Source organism: Orbicella franksi, chromosome 2 (genome assembly GCF_964199315.1).
Source record: "Orbicella franksi chromosome 2, jaOrbFran1.1, whole genome shotgun sequence".
NCBI lineage: Eukaryota > Metazoa > Cnidaria > Anthozoa > Scleractinia > Merulinidae > Orbicella > Orbicella franksi.
This window is the reverse complement of record NC_138146.1, coordinates 38,643,861-38,671,110: the sequence shown is the minus strand read 5'-3', so window position 1 is coordinate 38,671,110 and position 27,250 is coordinate 38,643,861. Positions and strand designations below refer to the sequence as shown.

General features: G+C 39.4%; 1 protein-coding gene across 1 annotated transcript; it reads left to right on the top strand.

Moving 5' to 3' along the window:
- Positions 1-336: 336 nt before the first annotated feature.
- Positions 337-27,183, top strand: LOC145479789 (uncharacterized). The gene is made up of 21 exons (XM_081458240.1): positions 337-2,072; positions 4,363-4,461; positions 4,901-5,004; positions 5,859-5,951; positions 6,488-6,734; positions 7,255-7,375; positions 8,705-8,844; positions 9,461-9,688; positions 10,213-10,508; positions 11,860-11,929; positions 15,867-15,937; positions 16,760-16,885; positions 17,289-17,417; positions 17,877-18,005; positions 18,432-18,566; positions 19,093-19,227; positions 19,666-19,803; positions 21,572-21,700; positions 22,646-22,847; positions 23,664-23,704; positions 24,121-27,183. Exons 1-21 carry the CDS (start codon positions 1,954-1,956, stop codon positions 24,894-24,896), a joined length of 3,528 nt encoding a protein of 1,175 aa, XP_081314366.1. The 5' UTR covers positions 337-1,953; the 3' UTR covers positions 24,897-27,183.
- The last annotated feature ends 67 nt before the right edge of the window (positions 27,184-27,250 follow it).

Here is a 27,250-nt window from a genome sequence, read left to right as displayed (position 1 = left end):
TTTCGATTTTGCTGGTTGAGTTATCAAAACTCCTCGTCTATTTTATTTTCGCAGTGTAAAATTTCTCCATGTTAAAGAAACACACGGACGTTAGTAGCCTTTTGGCGTTGGTGAAAATTGTTGCAGCATCTCGGCACAACTGAATACAACGAGAGAAATCTTTTTCAAGATTTGTTGACAATATTGAAAACACCGACTCGGATTTGAAGGTGTACGCGCAGTACCATGCAAATGAACTACTTGTACGCGTCGGACTTTCCTTTAAAAAACTTTTGCAAACGCGCCAAACAAACAGAAACAATAAGAAACTATCAGAAACAGGGTTTGGTTATGATTAAGCATTGTTTGGGAAACTCACAAATCAACTCGATACCAGAGTAAAGAGTGTTCTTACATAACTTTTCTTTACAGAACAAACGCAAGAGATTACGCGTACAACTAGCGCGAGCAGATATTATCATGGATAGTAGAAGATATTATTATAACATAACTAAAGCAAAGCGCGCGCTCTGATTGGTTAATTTAGCGTCTACTATTTGCCCATGGGTGTACGCTGCTGACGTGTGTGCCAATGTTTACAAAGCAAATCTTTTGACTGACATTGTTTCCAAAGTAATGGCCGGCGTCCTTCTCCCGGAAATGCGAAACTGTCTTCACAGTTGTGTGAAGATGAAACTTTATCGAGTTACTTGTGTGCAGTCGGTTGTCATGAATGAATTTTCGCGCTTGTTTTCTCTTGTCATGTAAGACTACACGAACATTTTTTTGTGATGTAGCTCAATAAAAGGACTTCTGTTGTTCCAATGTCTCAATGTTATGTTATAAAACAAATGGTAAACGCCATAGCGTGCACTATTGAGTTATGGATGCACTTGGGAGGTTTGCTAAGCACTCAAGAAGCTAGAGTCGCACTCGGCTATCGCCTCGTGCGACTCTTACGCTTCTTTCGTGCTTAGCAACCTCCCGCGTGCATCCATAACTCAATAGTACACGCTATGGCGTTTACCATTTGTTAATTATGATATTATTCATTCACAGCGCGAAATTGAAGTCATGTTTCCCACCCTGAAAAACTCACCTTTTCCATTAGCTCAGAGCATAAAACTACATATAAGAGCCCTGGTTCTTATTCTCTGCCTTATTCCCTGCCATCGCTGTGAAAAATCTGCAAGAGAATCTCGCAACTCTCACCATTTGATCACGCAACGTGACAACATTCACGCGAAAGCCCCCGACATGTGCGTGGATCCGCGCGGATATATGTCGTCAGGATGGGGCAATTTGTTCTTAAAATAGAAAATTTGTCCCATATCATAGGTGCGTGCGGATCCCAAGACTTACGGTCTCCATCCTCGATTATGGCTCTTGATGTTTCAGAGAGGGAAAGGGCCATTAAGGTTTGTTTGATTATGGTGCTCCGCTTGGCGGCCCCTTGGGTCGCTGGAGCTTCTCTATAATGTACAGTATTTTTTTCCATTGAAATGCTAGGCAAAAGAACTCAAAATTGGTACAATCGAAATTTGACAAGCGGAACCCGCAAAAACTGGTCCCCAGATGCCCCCTCAGGGCAACTCTGCCCCCATGGGATATTCAACTCGACTTCTCACCAATCCCCTCACGGCTTCACCGTTGGAGTGCTGTGCTTACCGCGACTAGAATCACTCGCGCGCGAAATCCAGACTACACAGTGACAAACAAATCTTGATTCTCCTTCCTAAAAGTACTCCTTAAAAGAACAGAAGAAACGTGGAAAGATCGTTGAAGTGGAGGAGACAAGGCTGACCCGGAAATACGAGCAACCAACCTGTCACGCCAAGACCTATATAAAGGTTATTAATGGGGTGGAAACTTGATACCAAAAATCGTGTTTGCGTTCTTGAATTGAGCAATCCTGCCTGATTCGCCCTCTTCAGAGTTCAGTTCTAACACCAAGAGTGTATTTCACGACTGAAAATGAGCGTTTCTTTGCTATGGGTGGCTTCTACAATAAGTTTAATTCTTCTCTGGTATGTAAATGAAAGTGGAGGATCTTTGTCAGGAAATGGAGCAAACGTTTGTTCAAGATCGCAAAGGTAAGCTTGATTCAAATTTGCTTTCTTTCATCATTCGTTTCCACTGTGGTTTGTACTGAGCCAGCCTTTCTTTTGCCACGCAAGCTAGGAAATTTCAAGTCGGTCAGCCATTTCATTGTAATAATCTGAGGGGATGTAAACAACATTGTTAAAATTTTACGCTTGAGAGTTCACTCTAAACTCTATACTATGCCTACTAACTGCATGCAATGCTTACAACCGTCGAATTTGTTTGATGTAAGCTTATACGATGAGGCTTAAAAAAGTCGACGTGCTTATATAACTGTTTTTTTGTTCGCTCGATGTCAACTGCACTATATAAGCATTTGATCAATACATCTTGACGATAATTAAACATGACCGCTTTGAATTTATTGTTGAATACTGATGTTTGCCTGCAGCCATAGTACCCAATGAAGCTTGAATGACGTGGTTGACAATTAGAAATCGATTTATCCTTAATTTGTTATCAATTTAGAAAGTGATTTAATATACCGTAAAGACCCGCAGATAAGCCGCGCCTTTTTTCCAAAAATCGTCGCTCAAAATCTTTAATCTTATCTTTGGCTTTCTTAGGGGTTGAACCCTGGGGGATTTGTTGTCAAGGTCAAGTTAAAAAACCTGCTAAAACGATTTATTGTTATTGAAGTGCAAATATTATACTCTGCACCATCATAATTTTCTTAAGGTTATTCCAAACCTTCATGGGGCTAATTTTTCCAAATTTTCTTTTTTCCAACCAAATTAAAGTTCGTTATTCAAGGTAACATTTTCCAAAAAAATGAAAATAAAATATTAAAACGTGTGCAAGTTGCTGGGAAAAAGAGGTTTTCTAATAAAAGTTAGTTAACTGTCAAGGTGTCATAATCCCCAAAAGACATGGACTCCTCAGCAACCTTTTTGCAGCAAACGGCATAATCCAGAGATCCTATATTAACTACTTTCAATTTGAGATTTCATGTCTGTCAAGAGTGCCTTTCTGTAATCACGCTTCGGCAATTGCCCCTCAGTTTCTTTTTGTTTTGTTGCACATCGCTTTTCTCTGTTTTGCCCTTTATTGTTGACCACTGGCCTAAAACGTATGCGCCTAAAACATGACTGTAACACTATCGCTTTACCCTGAAGCTCAACTTTCCTTAATGTGAACGCTAGGGGTTCTGTTATTTCATTGGCTAGCGGCATTTTGAGGTGACATATCCCTCTGAGAAGGCATGCCATGTTTAGAATCTTTAGAAGTCGAAAACTTGCACTCATTTTTCGAGAGAATCCCTCCTCTTTAAATGAATCAATAGAGTATGTAGAATGGACGGTTTTCCTTGAAATTTGGCCAGAACATTCACTGATAGATGTGGAACCAGAAGGTGTCGGCGAACTCTTTTATTTCATCTACTTTTCTCGTGGCGGTCTCTAACGCAACATGTTACGCGAATTTTTCTATAGTGGAACTTGTCAGATCTATAAAAAGATAAACAACAGAAATGAAAGAAAATGCTGACATGCTTTGAGAGATTGATGCTTTGTGATTAAGACTGCACAGTTATTTTGCATCAAAGATCGCATTTGATATCTGATCAATTCGCCGGAATATCAGTCGGTTGTTTCGGTGTTAACGGCTTCTGCCACGTTAGGAAGGCAGTCAGCCAAAAAAGAATATAATTTTATCGAATTCTACATGTTATAACCTTTCTATTGATAGATAGTTTGTAGGGGTTTCCTTCAAAACAGCATGTGTACAATTTTTTTTCTGGAGGACACCCGCGAAGGTTTGAAGTAACCTTAAGCCTGGTTCTCAAATCCTTCCGACCTACCTGCGACGTAGTTGCCGGTTGGAACTGACTACGTTCGGCGATCTGTTCCAGTAGGCCCCCAACGCATATGTGATGGATCACCGACGTACTCGAAATGCAAATCGAATTGGCGCAATTTTCAACCATTCCACCTGTAAATATGGATCGAATTGTCTTACTGGAGTACGTTGTGCCCGCAGATGATGTTCACATATAATATTTTCATCGCTGACAATGGCCGGCTTGCCTGCTAAGTTGAACTCAGCTCAACTTCGCAGGCAAGCCGGTGGTCAGTGCCTTGGACAGATTATGATTCAGCGATAAATGTTCAGATGTGCTGTAACGGTGTCCCAGGCCATGATCCCAGGTATGTCAGTGGCATATGAGAACCAGGCTTTACTCATATAATAAATACATTAGGTAATTGTATCAACACTAGTGCAGAATTTATGCTACTCATGATGTTTGAAAAAATATTGACTAGTATATTAATCCATTAACAGTTATGTGCAGACATACAAACAATCTTATCAAATGAGTTGGAAGAAAAAGTCAAAAACTAAATGTGGATTGTGGGGCTGGGGACGATGCACAACATACAGGTGAGTTTATCGCTTGTCCAACTCAAATCTCCTTGGTTCCTGAGATTTATTATCTCTTTTCCCAATCAAATTTGAGCAAGAAGCAGCATGCAGCGTCAGTGTACCACAGAGTTACAATTTAGAGAACCTTAGGCGGTAGTGTGTGCAATTCTCACTTCCATGAGTGAATTGTGGTCAAGATCTGTGGTGACCTTTCAGCTGCTGCACTGGAAGATGCTTTAAGTAACCATGAAAATTAATTTACTTAATGAACACTGCTTAAGGAGGAATGTGAGATTATTTCCCGCAACAATACAGTGTGAATTTTCTACTCAATACTGGGGATGTTCTTTTTGTTAGTACAGGATTACTGTAATTTACCTTGTAATTATTAAAGTAGCAAATCAGAGGTGTATTAAATTAACTGTCATATATTATGTATTTTTCATAAATTATGCAGAACAGTGTATGGCATGGCTTATAGAACAGCAACACGTCAAGCATACAAACATGTTTATTTCTGTTGTCCTGGTTGGAAACAGCGAGGAAATGGTTGTCCAACTGGTTAGTACTTTCCTGATAAATGTTGTAATAAACTGGTATATGATGTGTCAAAGGTGAGATGAAGAAAGGAATCTAAGAAATGAGTAGTGTTCAGTTTATGATTACTGTCTATTTGTAGAGAATATTGATAATATTAATGGTCCTGAATATTGTCTGTAGCATAATGTGTATTTGACACAGTGGACCATGATTGGGCATCTGGAAAATTATAATCAGGGCTGTCATCAAGTTTTGAGTCAACTTTAGCTTTGACCTTCACACCTGTAACAAACTTGTTACCTTTTGTGCAAATTGTATCAACTATAAGGCAAGTTCACCCGTAACATCAAGGGCCCATCAACCATACTCAGCCATAGCAGTTGTTACAGGTTACAGCCCTTATTGACAGCCCTGATAATTTTCTTTGAGGTTAGGGAGAACTCTAATTATAAAGAGATCTCAATGGGGGGCTTATTAGAGTGGAATAAGGTTTCTTGAGGATATCATAATTAGGCTATAACTTTTGGTTCAAACACTCCAACCCATCGCTTTGGAAATAATTCCAGTTTATCTTCATAATGTTTGTTTAAAAGTTTCCTTGGTGTCAGCTCATCATCTCCCAGTCAGAATTTCTAACGCTTCTTGTCCAGAGTGGTTATTGATATCTTCTTTAACCACACATTGCTAGTGTTAAGGCCATTGTTGGTTGCCAGTTTTTTTTATGATTCTTCTTTTATTTTTGGGCTGCCAGAGTTCCACTTCACTAAATGGTGCCAGCTGGGTAGTGAACCTCTATTATCATTCTTATGTACAATCAAGTTTGATCTAGTTTGTTTGTGCTGCTTGCTAAAATGTTGAATTTATCTTTCTGACAGCTATCTGCAAGAGTGCTTGTATCAATGGGACATGTACAAAACCAGATACTTGTTCATGTAATGCAGGCTTCTACGGAGCAGTATGTGACAGAGGTGAGCATTCTGCAGTCTTCTCAATCATCGTCAAGTTTTAAAATTGATCTTACAAGTTGATAAAGTGGAGACAAATTTGAAGGAAACATGGCCTGTGGTTTTGTTGTGGATGGGCAAGGAAGGCAATCCAGTACCCTACCCTACCCTTCTACAGTTTTTGTAGCCAACCTTATTTCAGCAAGAAAAGGCCTCACTTTAGAGACTGTTGGTTGAAGCTAATGGGCATCTGTTCAATCACAGGGAGCAGAGGAGTCCTATTTCACTGTCTGGATTTCCAGTTAAACTCATGTCATGTGCAATTGTATCTTGGATCAATTTGTTGATTTAAATCACTGCACTTGATCAAACTGTATACAGTCATGTAATCATGTTATGGGCTGTTGAAATCCTAACTGTAGCAATGTTTAGTCTCTAGGCCATCTATAAATTAGAGTACTTTGTTAATGCTGTCAGTTTGTAGTGTTTGTTACCTTAAAGTGATATTTAATTGTAATAACTTCTGTCTCCTAATTAATCCGTTATTTCTTTCTACTAAGTATGTCCTACTCATAAATGGGGTCCTCATTGCCGACATGACTGCACATGTCAAAATGGAGCTAAATGCCATTCACGCACTGGCACATGCACCTGCACTCCCGGATGGAAGGGTCAGTCATGTGATCAGCCCTGTGACCAAGGTTACTATGGCGACAAATGTCAATACCAGTGTGCTTGTCAGAATGGTGCAACTTGTGAACCTGTTACAGGAAATTGCTCATGTGCGCCAGGTTATAAAGGAAAAAGGTATGGATGACCTGTAAACTAGAATCATTCTTACATAAGTAGCACTAGCTCTATGATTTAAATCCTTCCTGGTACAGATATTGACATTGATGGGAATTTGGTTTTAGGAGATGCTGCAGTTTTTAAACAAGTAATTTTTATTTCAGTTGGTTTTTATTGCTTGTGTTTGTACAAAAAAAATTGAAGATAGCATTTATTTGGTAATTACCACTTGTCTGATTTTTTTTTTTTTTATCAGTTCTCAGGCACTCTTCACAAATCCACATAATATTAATAAAAAAATGGATTTTAAATAAATAAAAAGTAAAACAAATATATATCTTAATTTCATATTTATTTTCAAAGGATGGACTTTGTGTGTAGCTAAAGCTAGTTTAAGGGGACACTGCCTGGTTTCTTTTGCAAGGATGATGGTTGTGACTATACAGATCATAATTATTTGGGCAAATAACTAATGGATATAATACTTTTCTTCAGTTTAGAGTACACGTGTGTATGTACACTGCTTTTTTTTTTTCAGATGTGAACTTGAATGTGACCAAGGGTGGTATGGCCAGAGTTGTGGAAGCAAGTGTATTTGCCTTAATGGTGGCAGTTGTCATCATGTTACTGGAACATGCAACTGTACTGCAGGATGGCAGGTATAGTATACTGTTTACTGAACAACTTACAATCTGATTATCTATCCCACAGTACAGTCACAGTATTTTTGTTAATTAATATTTCTGAAGGTGTGCATACATTTTTTTTTGCAATAAAACTGACAGAAGTGAATTGGAAAGAAACAATTTCGTATGTTACTTTTTAGTATTTATTTGCTCCTAAAAGATATAATTATAACTAAAAGGTTAGAGCACTGCAAACAAATTGATGAATTATATAAAGATTATAATGAGGCATAAATGAGAAACCATATAAAGGGCTGTCTCATGTTGAGTTTGTTTGTAATATGTTATATAATCTTATTAACCAATCAAAAAGGCTCTTCAGGAAGGGTACTGGTCTGAGGTCTTGACAGTCCAAGACTAAGGGCCATTATTCTCCTCCAGTATGGTTCTGAAAAAGCCTGGTTAATAAGAGATATATTATATGTTTGAAAACATTGTGAAAAATTACCTCAATCATGGAAAGGAAACTTCAAGTGCTCAATTCTGATTTAGAGCTGACTTGGCATTTACCATGTATACATCCATCTGACATTTTGAATGCAAGAACAAAAAGTGGTCACACAGGATCATTTTGAACAGTTCTCAATCATGAATACTTGGAAAATATTAGACTGATGATAGGGCAATCTGATTGGCTGATTTTAGCTATGTTGGCCTTGATCTGAGCCCCGAGGGAACTCCTACATGTATATGCAATGGTCGAGGATTCTCATCAGAAAATTTGAATTAATCCCCTAAAGGAGTCCAATTTGGGCATGCTTCAAGCTTTATTTGACTCCTAACTGATACCACTTAAAATGGAATAGGCTCAATTACCAACCTCTGTTTAGGAAAGGAGCCTGCACTAGTAGACTGGACTCAAGAGAGTGGTGGCAATCAAGCCTATAGCGAAAATAAGAGTGTTTTTATTATTTTCTCTTTGCCTACACCCTAAAAGATACTTTGACTGCTCAAAATAGCAGGGTCCCCTCCCCTAAGTAGGACTAGAATCCTTGATTTATACCCCTAAATGAGATGACGGGCATCCCCGTCCCATCCCGTCCTATTCCATCTGGAGTCCACCCCCCCCCCCCCCCCCAGATCCGAGCCAACTTAGTTATGCAATAATTAACAAACTTGTAACATTTATCATTATAATTGTTGTTGTTATTAGATGTTGATACTGTTGTTCATATTTATTGACACATAGTACTCATTAGGTTCCAGTGACTAGGTGATGACAATGACATACCAAACTACAATCCCCTGGGTTTTAGTATTGTGGTAGATGTTAGTTGCTTGACTGATTGCATTCCTGTGTAGGGTGATTTGTGTGGTGTAAAATGTCCACAAGGAACGTATGGATATAAATGTTCCCTGACATGCATCAACTGTTTGAATGGTGCCGTCTGTAATCATGTGAATGGAAGCTGTACTTGTGCTCCTGGATATCAAGGACGTAGGTAAAATTCCTTAATAATCATTCTTGGGTTATGTATTATTTATATTACAACTCTTAGTACAATGTACATACAAACTTGTTTATCTTGTAATGATCCTCAAAAACTAATTAAAACTATTCTCCTAACCTAAAGGCAAAGGTAAAGGTAAACTTTATTTAGCCAGGGTTGCCCATTCAGCGACGAGGCTGATATCCAGAGGGGCCCTGGACTAAAAATATCCTTTCCTTGATATTTTATTTTAAGTGTGAACCACTCATTAGAAATTCTTATCAATGATCAGAGCAGATGCTGAATATGATGTCAAGCATTCAGGACAACTGATACCAGTTGTTTTATTCTCTTACATATTCACATTATATTATTTTCCCACTTGGACACTTGAGTCTGAAGTTTGAACACATTGGTCATGGAGTTAGTGCCTGTATTTTTGTTGCTTTTATCTAATTAGAAAAATTAGAAGTTAAATATGACCTTTTGGCTTGCACCACTTTGATATCATGAGCACTTAGAAGTGGTCTAACTTGCAATTTAATATACATGTACCTTCATTTTATAGTTCTAACTGCCACAACCTTTCTCAGTGATGTCATTTTTAAAAGAATGTGGTTCTTTTTAGATGTGGAGATACCTGTCCTACTGGAACCTATGGGAATTTCTGTGCTGAAGAATGCCGCTGTAAAAATGGCACATGTTCTCCTGTGGATGGTACATGTAATTGCACTGTTGGCTACACAGGTGCATACTGTGATCAGCCATGCGCAGCAGGCTCAGCTGGGCTGAACTGTACTAAGCATTGTAATTGTACTGAGCACGGAACCTGTAATCAGTTCACTGGAAAATGCCAGTAAGTAGAATATGTGAAATAGAGAGAACTGATGACGCACTTTGCATGGCACTTAAGGATACCAGTAAGTCAAACTGAGTTTGAAAAGTTACATGTATAAAGATACAGTCTACCCTTGGTCACTGGTCTGGAGTTTATTCAAAGCTTCAGATAATACAAACATACTTTCCCTAGTCCTCCTGGATGGGATGTTACTCCATTCTCCCCCCGCTTTCCTCCTTCTATGTTACTCTCTTGTTGGTTAAACAGTTTGGTTGTATCTAGTAATCAACTTCTGGCAAAGAGGGGCAGTGGTAAGAAAGACCCGACAACACAACAGAACTGATGACCCTGACCACCACTTAAATCTAGACTAGTACAACTCAGTGTAGAGTTAAAAGGCCTAAATGTTAATGTTAGGCTGCTCATTCATCCTGGCCTTGGTAAATGTCTTTACTTCATCTGGCATTGAAAAAGTCCCAATATCCAGCATGCTATCTCCATTAAGTTCAAGCCATTTTCTTTGCATTTTATTTTCTTATAAGATGTCAGCCTGGCTTTAAGGGTAACCACTGTGAACTGGAGTGTAGTGAGGGTTTCTTTGGACCTCAGTGTAATGGAAAATGTCAGTGTCTTAACAATGCAACTTGTAACAAGGAAGATGGTACATGTGACTGTCAGCCAGGATGGATAGGAGTTCACTGTGACAACCCCTGCCCTGCTGGGTACTATGGCAAGAACTGTCAGTCAAAATGCAGGTGTCAGAATGGGGGGTCTTGTGACTCTGTTGATGGCAAATGTACATGTGTGAACGAGTGGCAAGGAAAAATCTGTGATATCTGTAAGTAAACCATGGTTTACACGTAGCTTTTGTACCCGTATCTCAACATTGATACTAACAGGGTGTTACGCTTTTCACACTGACTTTACCATGAGGATGTTATTGGAGTTATGGCTTTGGAACAATTTTATTTTTGGATTATTACTTTCAATTTCAAATAACACAAGTACAGATGAGAAGTTAAACATTATTTGAAATTACCCCTTAGATTAAGAAAACCTGCTTGCCACATAGCACTCACTTTGTGATACCCATATACTGAAATGTGATGTTTGATGAATGTGTTATTGAAAACACTGAAGTCTTTTTGGTAGAGATAATAATGGCATAAATACTGAAATGCATCATCTTACGAAAAATGGTCCCCAACATTCAATCAGGAAACATACTGAATATAGTAGTGTGAACAACCCACTGGAAGTAATAAGTACTTACACCCGCTTTCAGTGTTATGTGCATAGGCGACATCTTTCGACCATCTCGCGACATTCCATCTTTCCACATGGTCTGTAAATGGCTGAAATACTGTTTACCTGTGAAACTAGCAATTTTTCCGGTTATTAGCGGAACAAATGACAAGTATATGATAATTACTGACCTCAAATGACCGAAGAAGATTGTGGACTCCCGATTTACAGGATAATTCAAACAATTTTAGTGTAGTTGATTGGCTCTCAATAGTGACTTCTGGTTTAATTGGACCGCTACTGCTCAGTTAATATTTGAAAGATGTAAACATTCAAGGTCAATTTATCCCTCACAGAATGTTTTCTTGATGCTCCTTAGTTCGATGTCAAGTAAAGCCATCTTTCATGACTAAAAGTCGAGTTCAGCCGTAAAGAAGCCATTTGTGCTTACATTTTGACGTAGCCAGGTTACATAGCATGTCAAAAGATGGCATGTTGAGAGATGGCTGCTATACACGTAACACTGAAAGCGAGTGTAAAATATATATTACAAGTAATATTTTGCAGTCATTTGTTTACACTCTGTGCCCTTTCACCTCTCATTTTCACTTTATCTGTTTTATATCATTGCAGAATGTTTTAAGCAAACAAAAGCACAACATAATGGCTTTCTTAACTAATAGTTCAGCTGACTAGAAATTCCCCACTAGTTTCTGGGTAGTACTTGCTCCAGAAACAGATAAGACTTTTAAGTCCGAGCTCCCTGCTATCAAAGTCATTTTCAGCGAAGACTGCTCCATTCCCACTCTGACCTCAGAGCAATTTTCTCAGACTTTTCTCAGTCATCTTCATTAGCACCTTATTTTACAAGCAAGTGCTTTTCTTTGATTTTCCATGTGATAATGATTACAATAATTATGATTATAATTTTACTTGTGTTTCAGTGTGTGAAAGCTGGACGTATGGTGTGAACTGCAGAAATTCATGCCTTTGTAATCAAACTCGGACAGAACGGTTAGTGGAATTTGTTGAACACAAGATGTCATGAACCTGCAGTACAATGTAGCTTTAAGGTGTATACTTGGTCTCCAACAAAAACGAATATACATGTATGGCCTATACTATACTTAAAATATAAAAATCTCTAAGGTATTCATTAACATACATTACATTAGTGAGTAAACCCTGTTGCTGGCTCCTGGCAAACTGATTGGCATGTAATATCCATCAACAGATTTTTATTAGTTCTGTGCTATTAACCGTACCATTGAAACAACAAGATACAACAACCATATGGAGAATAATGCAGTGTGCCGTGGTAACCAGCACTGTCTTTAATTACAGACTCAAATATAAGCAAATATAACACTCCCTGGGGTTTGGATACCCCAGCTTGCGCAACAAAAAATAATAAAGGCTAGCAAAAACAGAGACTCAAAAAAAAAAGAAAATGTGAAAATTCAAGCAATACAAGGCAAGCCGAGTGCGTATCCACCGCAGCAGACACTTGGAGGCCAGAAAAAACCTCACCAAGATTGGTGAAGGAAATCTGGGTGGGAACTAAAGTAGGCTACGGCTGCCAGGACCCTCCTACTGGACCCCTAATAACGGACTAAATGTTCATACACCAAGCAATAGCAATAAGCTCTTCTAATAAAAACTTGGACTTCAGAATCTTCAGGCCAACATGCCTGTCTTTCATTGAGGAATCAAGACACCTGAACCCTGGATTGTTAGCCCCGCTGATTAATTCTAATACTATGTGTACCATACAAACTTGCATCAGAAGCAAAGGGCGAAATGTAGGACTTAAAACTAGCATAAGCTGTGGAATAACTTATCCCAAGAGACTCATGAAATCACTCCTTAGAATGCCTAGAATTAACGATCCTGCAAACAATAGGATAGCTAGAACCACTGGAATCAGGCAGCAAAGACAATATTCTCTCAGTTATCCCCACCAGACAGGTAGGTTTCCAAGACCTAGCTATTACTGAAACGTACCCATCCTTGTACTGGTCGTTTTTACGCTTAATCAGATAAACCTTTTGAAATCTTCAAATATGGAAACATCCTGCATTCTAATTCTCAGAACTTCACAAATACAAAAAACACCTGCATATCCTACTAAAAGAATAAGCAAAAAGCCAATATCTGCTAAAGATGCAGATGCTTCAAGCTTAAGGTAATATCAGCAATAGGGTCATGCGTCAAAGGCTGCTTGGGCTGGACGGGTCTCGCTAACTTCCTTCGAGCACCTTCGACAATGCCATTCACCAAAGGGTGTGTGGTAGGTGACTTCATCCCTGCTAGACAGTGACCCCATCGGATACTGTACGAAGCAGATTCTATCATGGAGGCAAAATGGCCATCAAATACAGTACGTTCCACGAGCTCGGTCAGATACAAGGCCACTTGTAAAGGAACTGCCGGAAGAACAGATACACCCGGCTTAGACTGTGCCCAGGTCCTCCATCTTTGTCACCCGTTGCTGTACTTAAAGATGCGGAACCATTAACTTCAAAGACGGATCCTGGAGATTTGCCGTGAAGCCCCCGTCCTGCAAGATATCTTAAAGAAACAAAAATAAGGTTAGCGAGCAAACAACACTGCGCAAAAAAAAAAAATATAGCCCAGACAGGAGCAGCTATCAACAAACTGCTACAGCAGATGCACCCTCTCAAATGCATCAGCCTAAGGCAGGCAACATGATGCTTCAGTAAGACCGGCATCACACATCAAGTGCTAACCCGTGGTATACAACTATTACCATGCTCAAAACTCGCATGACTGTAACAATGCACATGAGCCATGCCGTCCGGTAACCGTAGCAAACGCATGCCACACACGGGCCGACTGATTAACTGCAGGCAAATGCTCAACAATACAAGCAAACTGTAAAGCCTAGAAATGGTAAATATGAAAGCAAACAAACAAACAAACTCTGACAGGTCGGCAACACTAACCTGAAATCTATGCGTAAGGCCAGCATGCTGAATTTTGGGCAACCAAAGAAGACCGAGGGCTTGCCGTGATAAAAAACCTTTTGGCCGGGACCAGGGATAATCATATCAGATCTTCTGGGCAAGCGTACGATATCCACCACAAATGAAGCAAATCTGGAAGGGCGAGGCTTCAATAACGGTCAGAAAAAAGCCGATGGCCATTCAGGAATGATGAGTGTGCCGACCGCATGGCATGCACATGCGTGTCTAATAACATCCACAATAATAGAGACTGGTGGACTGAGCCAATTGTTTTCACTATGCCGATCCTGAGACAACCATCGACTGCACAACAGCCCAGCGAAAGAAATCTGAATTTAATCTCCTCAACTGAGCATTGTAATGAGAAGCAAATCGATCAACAGAAAGCGGACCCCACCTAGAATCCAACTGGGGAAAGATCTCACAATTTAAAGACCAGTCATATGCATCTTGGTCCACAAAACGACTTAAAAGATCAGCTCTAACATTAGCATCGCGAGGAATCCACTGCGCATCAATCTGAATATCGTTCACAAGGCACAGCTGAAAACTATCGAGCGCTAAACACTGAAGATGCTGCTTTGGGCTCCCAACCAAAACAATCCTAGAGGCATTCTCGTTATCAGTAAAAACTTTAACCTTCTTGTACCTGAGAGATGCAACATGCGCCTTGATAACATAGAAAATGGCTTAAGCTCTCTGAAAGTAGAACTCTGCTGATACTTAAAACGGCTAAACATACCACTGAGAGGCTGATCATTCAATTTGATCCGATATCCTCCAAAGGCGTAATCACTAGCATCACAAAAGATTACTGCACCAGGAGTAAGCTTAGGCTGAATTCTATATCCGTTAAAGGCCTTGATATAAGTAGACCAGAAACGCAATTCTTCCGATAAAGGCGAAGAATGAGGAAAGGAACTATCCTAGAACGAACGGGCTTGAATAGTTGCATGCAGCTGCCTCGTGAATAACCTAGCAATAGGGCCGACTGCCAAATACAGCGCATTGATGAAGCCGGCCACTCGAGCAAGTTCCCTAAAAGTAACACTCCCAGAAGAAATCATGGAGTCGAGGTTGCTCTTAAGCTTGGCAATTTTCTTAGGCGGGACTCGGAACTGCATTTTAATAGTGTCAGTTACAAAACCCAGCCATTGACTGACTTGCATTGGCTCTAACATAGATTTCTCTCTGTTCAGCTGAACCCGCACAGTTTCAAATCCTTCTGATGCAATAAACTAGCAGCAGACGCAGAAACCCTCTTGGGGTGTCTAAATAGCACTTATCTGGAAATCTGACAAATGGTAATCTATAGCCTTCAGAAATCAGGCCTAACACAAACTGTGGGGCACAGATGGTGGATTCCCAATAACTGAAACACTGCTTCAGGTGACCTTTTACACCGGAGGAGCCTTCAACCAACTCTACCCTGCTTCCTAAAATAATAATCATCAATCAAAGAGTACTCATCGGTTTCAACAACATCCACATCAACGTCAAAAGCTGACCGTTCAGATTTGGCTAGTCATCCCCAGCTGGGCGGACGGTCTGATGAGGAGGCGTTGACAGAGCTCTTGGGACAATTATGAATTAAGTGCCCAAATTCCTAACACTGAAATAAAGAAAAAGAAAGTTACTTGAATAGAGAAACAAAATGAAATAGCGCTGGTAACACACCGAGAGAATGAACCCATACTAAATACTTGCTTAAATACACTTACCACGGAAAACCCAAGGGACTACAGGACTACCTGCACATGTACGGATTCCAAATGCACAGAATACAAATATATGCTAAACTGCGTATTGCACATATTATGCTAAACCATGGACTAAAGAATAAACAAAATCATCAGTAAATGAGTTTTATTCGTGTGATATTTTTATGCCTACTGGTGTAAAGTGCGTTGATGATGATGATGATGATGATGATGATGATGATGATTACTGTGATTGTTTTTCAGATGCCATGCAATAACTGGCAAGTGTTTCTGTAAGAATGGATTTACAGGCTCACAATGTAATCAGCAGATAAGTAAGATACATGATTGTTACACTATGATGTACTACTTTCTTATAAATTTATCTTTTGATTACTCAGAGCTGCAATACAGTGGAACCACAAGTTGCTACCACCCCTTGTAAGCAACCACCTCTCCTCAGCAACTACTTTTCCAAAATACCAAAAGTATCCCAGTCAAATCACTATATTTGGAACTTCTTGTCAGTGACCACCTGTCATAAGCAACAGCAACCACTTTTAAAGCTAAAAGTTTGAAATTTTCTTTTGTATTTAACTTCCTGTAAGCGACCACTTGACAGATAATAGAGTGGAAATTGGATAATAAGGTCTTGTAACTTTATTGCATTCATGGGTAGTACAAGAGACAAAAATCTCTCAATGGGAAGAACCGGATTTTTTTCTCGAAACTGACTTTTCACATGAATAAAACCATATGCTGATGAGGCAACATTTTGACCCATTATGGTCTGAGCTCTCGTAAGCAACCACCTCCCGTAAGTGCTTACAGGAGGTTTGGCTGTATCTGCTTTAATCTTCACCCAAAAAAGGATATCAACATGTTTTGTGTCCACTTGAGTCCGAATAAATGTGGAAATATAATGTGCCTTTTTTTCTGGCATGGCCTTCCATTCACACTAAAACAGCCTCAAAATTTCTTCGTGTGGGTGTGCCCCTAGCGTAAGTGAGATGTCATTTAATGTAACTTACAGATATTCCAAGACTTGTATTCATTTAGTATTAAAAACTGGTAAGATCACTAGAATGCAACTTAAAGAATTTTTTTATTATCACTACTGCTAATGATTTCCTGGTTTTACTTTATTTATTTTACAGAATGCAATGTTGGCTATTATGGCAATAATTGTAAAAAGAGGTGCAACTGTAACAATGCTCCATGTGATGTTGTTACTGGTGTCTGTGATTGCCCAGCTGGTGTAATGCTTCCATCCTGTACTAACAGTAAGACACTTATTTACCTCCTTGTAGTATTTTACTTGAAAACTAAGTAAACGTAATGACCAAGTCACACTCCTGGGTGTGTAGAGCTATTTTGAGAATGAGTGTTTTATTTTCCAACCTGACAACTTGAGCACAGTGTTCAGGACAGGGAGGAGTCACCCAAGAGTGCAAACTGGCCAGAGTGTGGTGCTCTGATGACCATTACACCACTGCCTCCTGACATTCTTTTGATTTAAGTTTTTGAAATTCTATACAAAATTTATTTGTACAACTGCAGTTACAGTAAACAGGAACCTTTTATTGTCAACTGGTCCAAGGGAATACGGAACACGTTTCCCCATTTTAGAAAGATACTGTTGCCATCGATAATTGTGTGTGTTGATTGATTTGGTTGTTTTGACAGAGTGTCCATCAGGTAATTATGGTTACAAGTGCCTGGAGGATTGTCAGTGTCAGAATGGTGCTTTGTGTGATCCAGTGAATGGTGCTTGTTCCTGCACAGCAGGCTGGCAAAGCACATTTTGCGAACAAGGTGAACAATATCAGAAGTGAAATAGATGTGTAGAAGGTTTTCAACTCATTTGGCATGAGGAAAACCAACACAGAGCAAGGTGTTTGAGTGCTTTCTATTCTCCTGGTTGTCTTTTTAATCTTACAAAGTATGATTTTGACTTGCTCCTGTCTGATCTTAAATTTCAATCAGTACAGCAACAGTGATTTAATCCAGAATTTTTTTTTGCGCAAATGCTAATACTAGGAAAGAAATTCATGGGTTTATTTCTGAACTTGACAATTTACCGTAGAGTCTGGTGAGATCACTGATTTCCCATTTGTGTCTTTTTGAGGGTTCATTCAAACTGGGGACAGTTTTGTTTCTTGCAATGTCATGGGCACTATGAAAGAACAACAATACAAAACTGCACTTTTTGTCCATCTGATACTTGAAGGCCTGGTGGATTCCGTCTTACTCTGTGTTACTGATTGTGTACAGGTTGTCCCGATGGCTGGTATGGTCAGGGATGTAACAGTAGCTGTGATTGTTTACATGGCTCTACATGTCATCATGTCACTGGAAAGTGCACCTGCAGTGCGGGATGGCAGGGACTCACTTGCAACAGTTGTGAGTTACTAACTTCACTTTACACTAATAATTAATTTTTGCAGTTTCTGAGTGTTGGAAATTAGAGAAAGTTGACATAATTGTAAGCACTGTAAGTGTAATGTGTTTTTGCCCGGTGCCAACCTGGTTCATATTTAAATAAGCAACAACGACAACAAAGTAAAGATAAAAATAATGAAATCAACCAGGAAACCACATTGGAAAAGCTGGTAAAAACCTGTGATGCTTGGCAATCAGAAATCAGGATAACTTCAAATCCGGTAGATAATAAACTTTGTTTTGTCCAGCAAGGTAGTGGGAATCTTCTCTTTACAGAGGTGTCAATTAATACAGGTTTGACTGTGCGATATTTTGTAGATCAATGAAAACCTCTCCTAAACTGATACTTTGTTTATTTATCTAGTACATGTAATGTTGCATTTTCAGCGTGTGATAGTGGATTCTATGGATATGGCTGTCAATCTATTTGTCAGTGTTATAAAAGTAACACCATATCATGTGACCCTGTTGATGGGCGGTGCTACTGTGACCCGGGATGGACTGGGAAAGAGTGCACTTTGTGTAAGTACAATATGTGATTAACGCCTGTCAAAGCTAATAAAAGCTGGGAAATATTGCAGCATCATAAACTACAATCTTTGTTTAAAAAGAAAAAGCTACAGATCTTAAAAGCTCAGTGGTGAGATTGACCTATTGAAGGAACCTGGGACTATCATGTCACACAGTTGTGTGACGGAAATATTGCGTGAACTTCTTACAGGACAGGTACGGGGTACACTACGTCACTGTTATGCATTTTTCGGTAACTGACGCTCTTAAAATCTTGACGCCACGATGAATTAAGTACGCACTCGTAATAAAAAAAAATTGTCATTGAAAGTAAATTTAATTTATATTCTTGTAACGCCGTGGAAAGTGCTAAAACCTGACTCCCAGGTTTTCTCCACTTCCCTTCTCCGGGAAGAGAGATCCTGGGAACGAGGTTTGTGGAACTAATTGTAATCTAGTATGTACAGCGATAGCTAGTGTTGTTCTTACAATCCTTATCACCACAAGGAGAGGAACTAAGAAGTTTTTTCTCTCTTAGTCTGTCCAAGAGGAAAATTTGGTCCAAACTGTTCTAAAGATTGCAAGTGCAGAGAGCAGTCAACAGAGAACTGTGATCACGTGACTGGGGCATGCACCTGTCTGGAGGGGTGGATTGGGGACAAGTGTGACAGGAGTAAGTAATGTGTAAAAGAAAGTCACTTTCATATCAAAGGCCCAACTGAAATATCAGTTGTCTAAGATAGAGAAACAGCAATAAAACAGATAAAGAACGATTGCTAATCAAGACTGGACACAAGTTAAATCTTGAGTTTACCATATACAATATTGTGACCCTTGACAGACCAAATGAGGGAGTGATTGAATATCTTCGTGGTTTTTTGAATCCTTGCTACATCTGGATTTGTCTCTGGTGTGCATAAGATTGCTAGTCAGATAGTTGTATTTCTATGTTATATGATGTCCTCTCGTTTGACATTTGGTTATGCCAAAGAAAATGATGTGTTTTTCTTTGAACTTGTTTTACTGGTTTTCCCTTGCTTGTATTCTGCCGGGTGATGTAATCCGGTCCGTGTTGACGGAAGTTTATAGTTTATGTACTATTGGTTTGCAGCTTGTTCTGTTGGTTTCTATGGTTACAAGTGCAAGAAGGAGTGTGAATGTAAATTTCCTAACATGGATAAAGAATGTGATTACAGAAATGGAGAGTGTAACTGTGAGCCCGGATTCACCAGTGAATACTGTAATCAAAGTATGTCGTATTTACTACAGTCAAATTAAGTCGTATTTCCTGACAAATTGACATTTTTGTTGTTAAAGGGAGGGTTTCACGATTCGGCACACGCTCAAGGTATCACGTCAACCCATTTTATAGCCTGGTTTTCACTAGCGACGCAAGCACAAGCGTAAGCACCAACGCAAGCAATAGGGATGACCCAAGTGAAAGCGAAATTCGACGCAAACACAAGCACAAGCAAAATCATCCGAACCTTCCGCCATTTTGGAAAACTGTTTAGGCGCGAGGTAATCTGGATCCAGCGTTTTCATTGGCAAAAGATAACAACGTGTGGTAAATATCCTTGTGTTTGTGTTATGCCTGAGCGGTATTTCGTTTTCACTTGTAGCAGCGCAAACAAAAGCATAAGTGCAAGCACAAGAAAAAGGAAAAATTTGATCCTTGTGCTTGCGCTTGCGCTTGTGTTTATGCCTGCGTCAAGGCCGTTTTCTTGTGCTTGTGCTTGTGCTTGCGTCGCTAGTGAAAACCAGGCTTACTTTACTGAAAGTTTCTCAGGGTAATTTTCCTCAGACCATATGGTAATAACTTTTGAAATTATTGTACCACTGAAACGCATTAAGCCATTCAAGCGTCACGTTTATAATTATAAAGGTGCTGATTTTGCTGAGCTACGAAATCTCCTACATTTTGTACCTTGGGATTTGGCTTATGAGGACGATGACAAGGAACTCTCAACCGCCAAGTGGATGGATCTTTTTCTTGCAGCTGCTATTGATTGTGTTCCTAAAATAAAAGTTAGGTCGGCTAATAGTACTCCCTGGATTGACGCTGAAGTTCTGAAAGCTGTGAGAAAGAAGGAGAGACTCGGAAAGAAAGCTAAAAAAACCTCCCCTGTACACTGGGCTACATTCCGAAGATGTCGGGCGGAACTCAAGTCCCTCATCAAATAGAAACGTAAACAGTACTTTAAAGGGTTGTCATCTACTTTGACAGGGAACCCCAGGCGATTCCGGGCCTATTATCAATCCAAATATAAGAACAAAAGACTTCCATCTTCTGTCCAATGTAATGGAGCCAATGTGTCTGACGCTCAGGATAAAGCTGAGTTATTTAACAACTATTTTAAGTCAGTTTTCAGCTTATGTCATTGTTTCTGAAACAATCTTAAGTGAGCTAATAACACTGATAGGGAATTTTCCTTTGAAAATTTTGTAGTCAGTGGCGAAAACGTGGAAAGTAGTGGCGATTTTTCTTATAACAATCCTTTTGTATTTTCTGACTTCCGTGCACCACTCAATTCGATTGTTTATGAACCAATCAATTGCTAGCAGAAAACTCGTTCGTTTGTTCAGAGTAAATCCTTTGCCCGGAATAATAAATACGATGTTCAATGGTGACTAAACTCGACATTTTCTGTGTACATCCGTCGAAATGTTTCGTGAAATTTTGGCACAAGTTACAAATTGTGGCTCAGTAAGAAAACGAAAATGATGCTCTGTACACATGCACCGAATCCTGAGACTATCTCTTTTTTAAAGTTGCTATTTGGGATTCTTAACTATTTACGTTCTGTTCATAAAAGGCTAAAAGTTTCTAAAATTTTAAAACCCAAAACTTAACCTTTTATAAACATCTAAAAAGCAACTATTATGACAACAATTTATGTGCTATTTTCAATGTTTGTTTAATTATTTATAGTGTCCCCAATTAGCACAACAGTGCTTATTACATTTGACACTTAAATAAAGTTACTTTTTTGTTTTGTTTTGTTATCTCTTGACAGCCTGTCCGGAGGGTACCCATGGATTTAAGTGCGAGGAGAAATGTCTTTGCCAGAATAATTCAACCTGTGATAATGCATTTGGTTATTGTGATTGTTTACCTGGATTTCAAGGAAAGTTTTGTGAAGAAGGTATATTCAATTTGATAGTTAGTCGACCTTTAAAGTGTGACTGTGCAAATCATACCTGGGTTGTCTACTGGAAGACAGAATTTTAATCTAGAGCGGGAGTGACAAGAAGAAGTTCATTTTGATTATCGAAGTCTTAAGGATTTTTAGCGTTTGACCAGAGTGTTTTACTGGTGAACTACCACTGTTCGAACTGCATTAAGGGAATCTTTCTTTACAATATTTGCCTCATTAGTATAAGCGCTTCAGCTTGTGATTGAACTAAAAAAAGAACAACCCTGAATGTTGAAAGGGCGTGGGCGTAATTTGGTGGCGCTGGGGCATACCGTAGTGGTTAATACACTGGACTATGGGTCGAGTGGCCTGGGTTCGAGCTCTAGCCGGAGTCATTGTGATTTGTTCTTGAGCAAGACACTTAATTCTTACAGTTCCTCTCTCCAACCAGCGGTATAAATGTGTAACGGCGAGTTGTCCGGGCAACCTGACTGAATGGCCGGGGGGTAACCTTGCAATGGACTAGCATCCTATCTTTGGGGGGCGGGGGCGGGGGTAACAATACTCCTAACCACTTCATGCTACAGAAACCGGAGGTTAAGCATCGAGAGCTATGATTTACAAAGAATTAATTGTCTCATTGGCCTTAATACCAACTAGAAATGTTCAGTTTCTAATTTAAGTCAATATCTCTTTTACTATAACACACAGAAGATCTAAAGTTTCCACCCATTACTAAATTTCACAAGCTTTTTAAATGACTGAAGTCAATTCGTAACTGGCATGATGCTTTCTCTACGTACGAGACAAAATGCAAACAATGAAATCACCAAAGAATCCCCTCATATGGCCTTTCTCCAGTTATAATTTAAATTATTTGTTATAACCGGCTTTTACCTCCCTTTTGTTCTCTGTTTCCTGGTCGTAACTATTACATTGTGATTTTCGTTTTAGTTGTTACCCAACTCAGCACCGTTGTTCCCAGTGCCGATAATAAAAACTCGTCCAAATCAGGCCGTTCGGCAGGAACTGGTTCCAGTTCAGTTGTGACGCCAGTGGTGGTTGCTGTGGCTGTCACCATGGTAGCCATTATCCTTATCATTGTGTTTGTTTACTTGAGAAAGAAGCATATCTTGATATCCAGGACAGGGAAGGGGTAAGATCAAGATTTTAGTGACATCTATCAAGTTTGTCCTTTTACCCGAAAAAAAAAATTGGCGTCAGCTTTGAAAACACTTCCCCAGTCAGGCAGTTTTCTTTCTCACTGGCACAGTAGAAAATCAAATTTTTTCCATTTCAAGATTTCCGTGACACTTCTGTTCACATGGTTTCTTTCCAGTGACGTGATTTTCAGGTAGCGGGTTAATCGAGTTGCGTTTGCCGGCATACCCACACGGTAGCCAAGCATTCTCGGCAAGCTGCAAATCTTGTAGCCATCCTGTTATCACTCAATCCACCTGCTATAAACTGTTGTCCACTCATCTAAAGTGTTGTAGGGAGGTCTAATGTTTGGCGCAGTAGGGTTGAATCCGAAGGTCGCGCTTGTATCTTTGAACAAGAAAATTAATGCACAAAGGTAAGGAGAATAAATGAGTATTGGCGGATTGTTGGGGAAACCTTTTGGGGATGGCAATACCTCTCGTCGTTCCTTGTGATGCTATGACCCTGTTTCACTAATCCTCCGAAATTCCACGGGGTATCCTTCGCAACGTACTGTAGTCTTTTTTCAGTTATTTTTTTTTTTCAATTTTTTTTTTCTGAGTTACCGTCTTTTCTCTCGAGCTAAAACCAGATAAAATGAGACGTTCTTTCTCAGGATAACGTTGTCCTCACACATTCTGGGAACTGAAATGGTCATTGTTCTCTGAAAAGGGATTGTTGTTGTCAACAATTGAGTTAACTGGGCCTATTTTTATTTTCCAACGAATCTGGAGTGTATTCATCACCGATTGATTCTTTCTCTTGTATCTAGCTTGTCAGTGAGGAGACTTGTTAAATCCCCAAAGAGTCGACGTGAGTATTTGTCTCGTTCGTATGTAATTTACGTTTGAATCTAGCTAGCCTGCAAAGCAATCGTTTCTTTTCCGCGAGAGCCGAACGAAAGCTCTAATCCCCGTCGCCTCCAGTCTTTTTGGTTTCTCGTGCTCCAAGCTTTCGTTCATCTCTCACGCGTTCGGAAATAAAGAGGCAAGCTAGCGTTAGCCTCAGCTATTTATCAACTTGAATTTGACATAAAGGTAAGCTAACTGCTGTAGTGGCTTTTATTTTATTTCTATTTATTAACTTCAAGTTGATTAAGGTAAATTAACGGCCGTAGTGTTAGCTCTTCGTTGGAGCAAAAGTAAGTGGCTACGACAAGTATTTCTCTGGAATAGACACTTCTGTATTAAAAAATAGCCATAAGTTATCCCTTATGTTTTCTTTTTCAGAAAAAGAATTTGACGATGTAAGTGAGGCCGACGGTGACGGTGATCACGTGACAGAAGACGTGTCGGTAAACCCCATATATGGCCATTTATCAGACCCAGATTCCATTCCTCTGGATTTGATCCAGTCCCCTGGAGACAAACCCACGTCAATGACAATGAAATCTATCAATAATCCAAATTACGAAAGCACGTTAACGCTTTGTGCTCAACGTGAAAAAGTAGCTAGTAATCCAATATACCAGACAGCAAACGATATTGAACAAGACAATCCATTGTACGAGACCGGGGCTGGAGAAGCCGAAAGAGGGATTTCTAATGTCGATATAAACCCACTTTATGAACCAGGCCCTGCCGGAAGTGTTAGCGGGGGATCTGGTAACTTGGCTGATTTGAATCCTCTGTACCAGTCCGCTGTTTCCTATCGCAGTCAGAATGATTTCAATCCCTTGTACGAGGGTGCGTCTGACGTGAGCCCGCTGTACGAATCAGCGGAGTGGCCGAGTCGTGACGCAAAAAGTGGTAAAGTGCGACGGAGGGTTGATTCGCGATCGAAAAAAGAAGACAAACAATGCATGGAAGATGAATTACCCATCATCGATGGAGAGGCCTCTTACTGGGATACAAATGATGACGGTGGGCTTGGCGTGAGTAACAGGGGTACTGACATAACATTCAATGAACTGTACGGAAGCGTAGGACAGACTGACTCCTCCCTCCAGGAAAATGACCCCGAAGCCCCCCCTGTACCTCCAAGAGTGCATGTCAAGCGATCCTGATGAATCTGGTAGATAGGTAGGAAGAGTAGTCAGGTAAACTAGATGAGGAGGGACTGGGAGAGAGAGCCTCGAGAGCATCAGAATCTTCTACTAAGGTAGGTCTTGGCTTGGTTTAATGCTTGGCATGTTTTTAAAACTGGTTCAGTGTGAGCCTGCTTCTGGTGTAAAGAACTTATAAGCACACTGGCCTGTAATAGTATTTTGAAACATTTAGCCAGATTTTTTCAATTCAGTCGTTCTTCATCTTTCTGGTCTGTCTTTTTCTTTTTTAGCTTATTGGTGTTTTACTAGTTTGGTTTCTATTGCTTTGAGGTTTTTATCCCATGTGAAGGTCCTTCATGAAATAGAATTTATCAAGTTCAAATTTTTTAACTGTGGGATAAAGGTGTAATTGGAAGAAAGCCCATTGCAGTTAAATAACCAACTTAATTAGTTGAGACAAAACCTGTGGATTTCACATAATGACCAGTTCCCAGTTGGTTTGATCAAGCGCAGTTGGTACAGCACTGCACCAGTATCGCAGAGGTCATAGGTTCGAATCCCTTTCAAGGCGGAATTTTTTTCAGGCGTTATCACAACTTCTTAAAGTTGTATATTTAACTATGATGTATTTCTTGTAATTAAATGAAGGCCCTTCGTTGTCAAAGGACTATTCCGTTATCGTAATGTTAGAAGAGTTTCGAATTCTGAAATGTGAAAATGGAGAATTGAAATGCGTTTGTTTCTTGAGAGAAATGTAGCTAGGAATTTTACGAAGCCGGATTTCCACACAAGTCATTTCAGTTATTTGAATTATAAATGAATTTTATACTGCATTTGTGTAATATACGGTGACCCACAGGGTCAGTACAAAAATATTTATCCCAATACAAAAATATTTATCCCAGTACAAAAATATTTTTCCCAATACAAAAATATTTATCCCAGTACAAAATACTTATCCCACTACAAAAATATTTATTCCAGTACAAAAATATTTATCCCAATACAAACATATTTATCCCAATACAAAAATATTTATCCCAGTACAAAATACTTATCCCACTACAAAAATATTTATTCTAGTACAAAAATATTTATCCCAATACAAAAATATTTATCCCAGTACAAAAATATTTTTCCCAATACAAAAATATTTATCCCAGTACAAAATACTTATCCCACTACAAAAATATTTATTCCAGTACAAAAATATTTATCCCAATACAAACATATTTATCCCAGAACAAAAATATTTTTCCTGCACAAAAATATTTTTCCTGTGCAAAAATATGTATCCCAATACAAAAATATTTTTCCAGTGCAAAAATATTTATCCTAGTACAAAAATGTTTATCCCAGCACAAAAATATTTTCTCACAGCAGAAATATTATATTCATCCTGCAAGATTTTTCCCATGCTGCATTGCTCCCCAGTAAAGTTCCCGCCAAAACAAGATGGCCGTTTGCCGTATTGGTATATATTTTCCTGTGTATAAAACGAGAGAAGTCCCAATTTAATTTCCACTGTTATTATTGCTAGTTGAGTGTTTTTTTGTCATAACAAAGAAGTCCAGGACTGACAACGGCTTCAACGCTTATCGCATATTGCCAAGACTGGATTTCAACTGGAAAGCAACTTCAACTATTGCCCTTCGTGTGGGAATGAGGTGTCGATCGATGAAGAACGATCTCTGATAAAGTATTATTTTTGTCGAGGATATACTTATCAAAGTACTGTCAAGCTACTGGACAAACGCCACGATATTCAAATAAGTGAGCGAACACTAAAATATCGTTTAGAAAGTTACAGCTTGCGTAGAAGGTTATGCATCAGTCAATTCCAGCAGTGCCCATCCCCCCTCCTGGGCAACCGCGGGGCATTTGCTCACGTTGTCAGTCCGGGGATGGAGCATTCGCAATTTTATCGCGGCCCGGGGGCGGGGCATTTGCGTACCCCCGGGCGACCCCCGGGCATTTGACACACGTGTTTTCGAAAGTGCTATGGATGAGTTCATCGGGAAAGACGAGGCGTTTGTCGAACAATGGCTTGTCCGTCAGGGACTAGAGAAACTTGTAGATGTTTTTAAAGGTGTGTTTTCTCAATTTTAGATATTTCTTCATTACTTGTAAGCATATAAATATAAGCGACAAGGTGAACTATATTTTGTTTATCACAAAACAATCACTGACGTGAACACGACTATTTCGCATTTCGCATTCAAAACTAGCCTTAGCATTTTTTTTTAAAATTCATGTTCAAATGATGCGATCTTCAAGACAGATCTTGTGAGCTTAAAATGCAATGCATCATCATTTAATGATAATTGTTTTTTTGTAAACATCGTTAACGGGATTGTCGTTATTCTAATAAT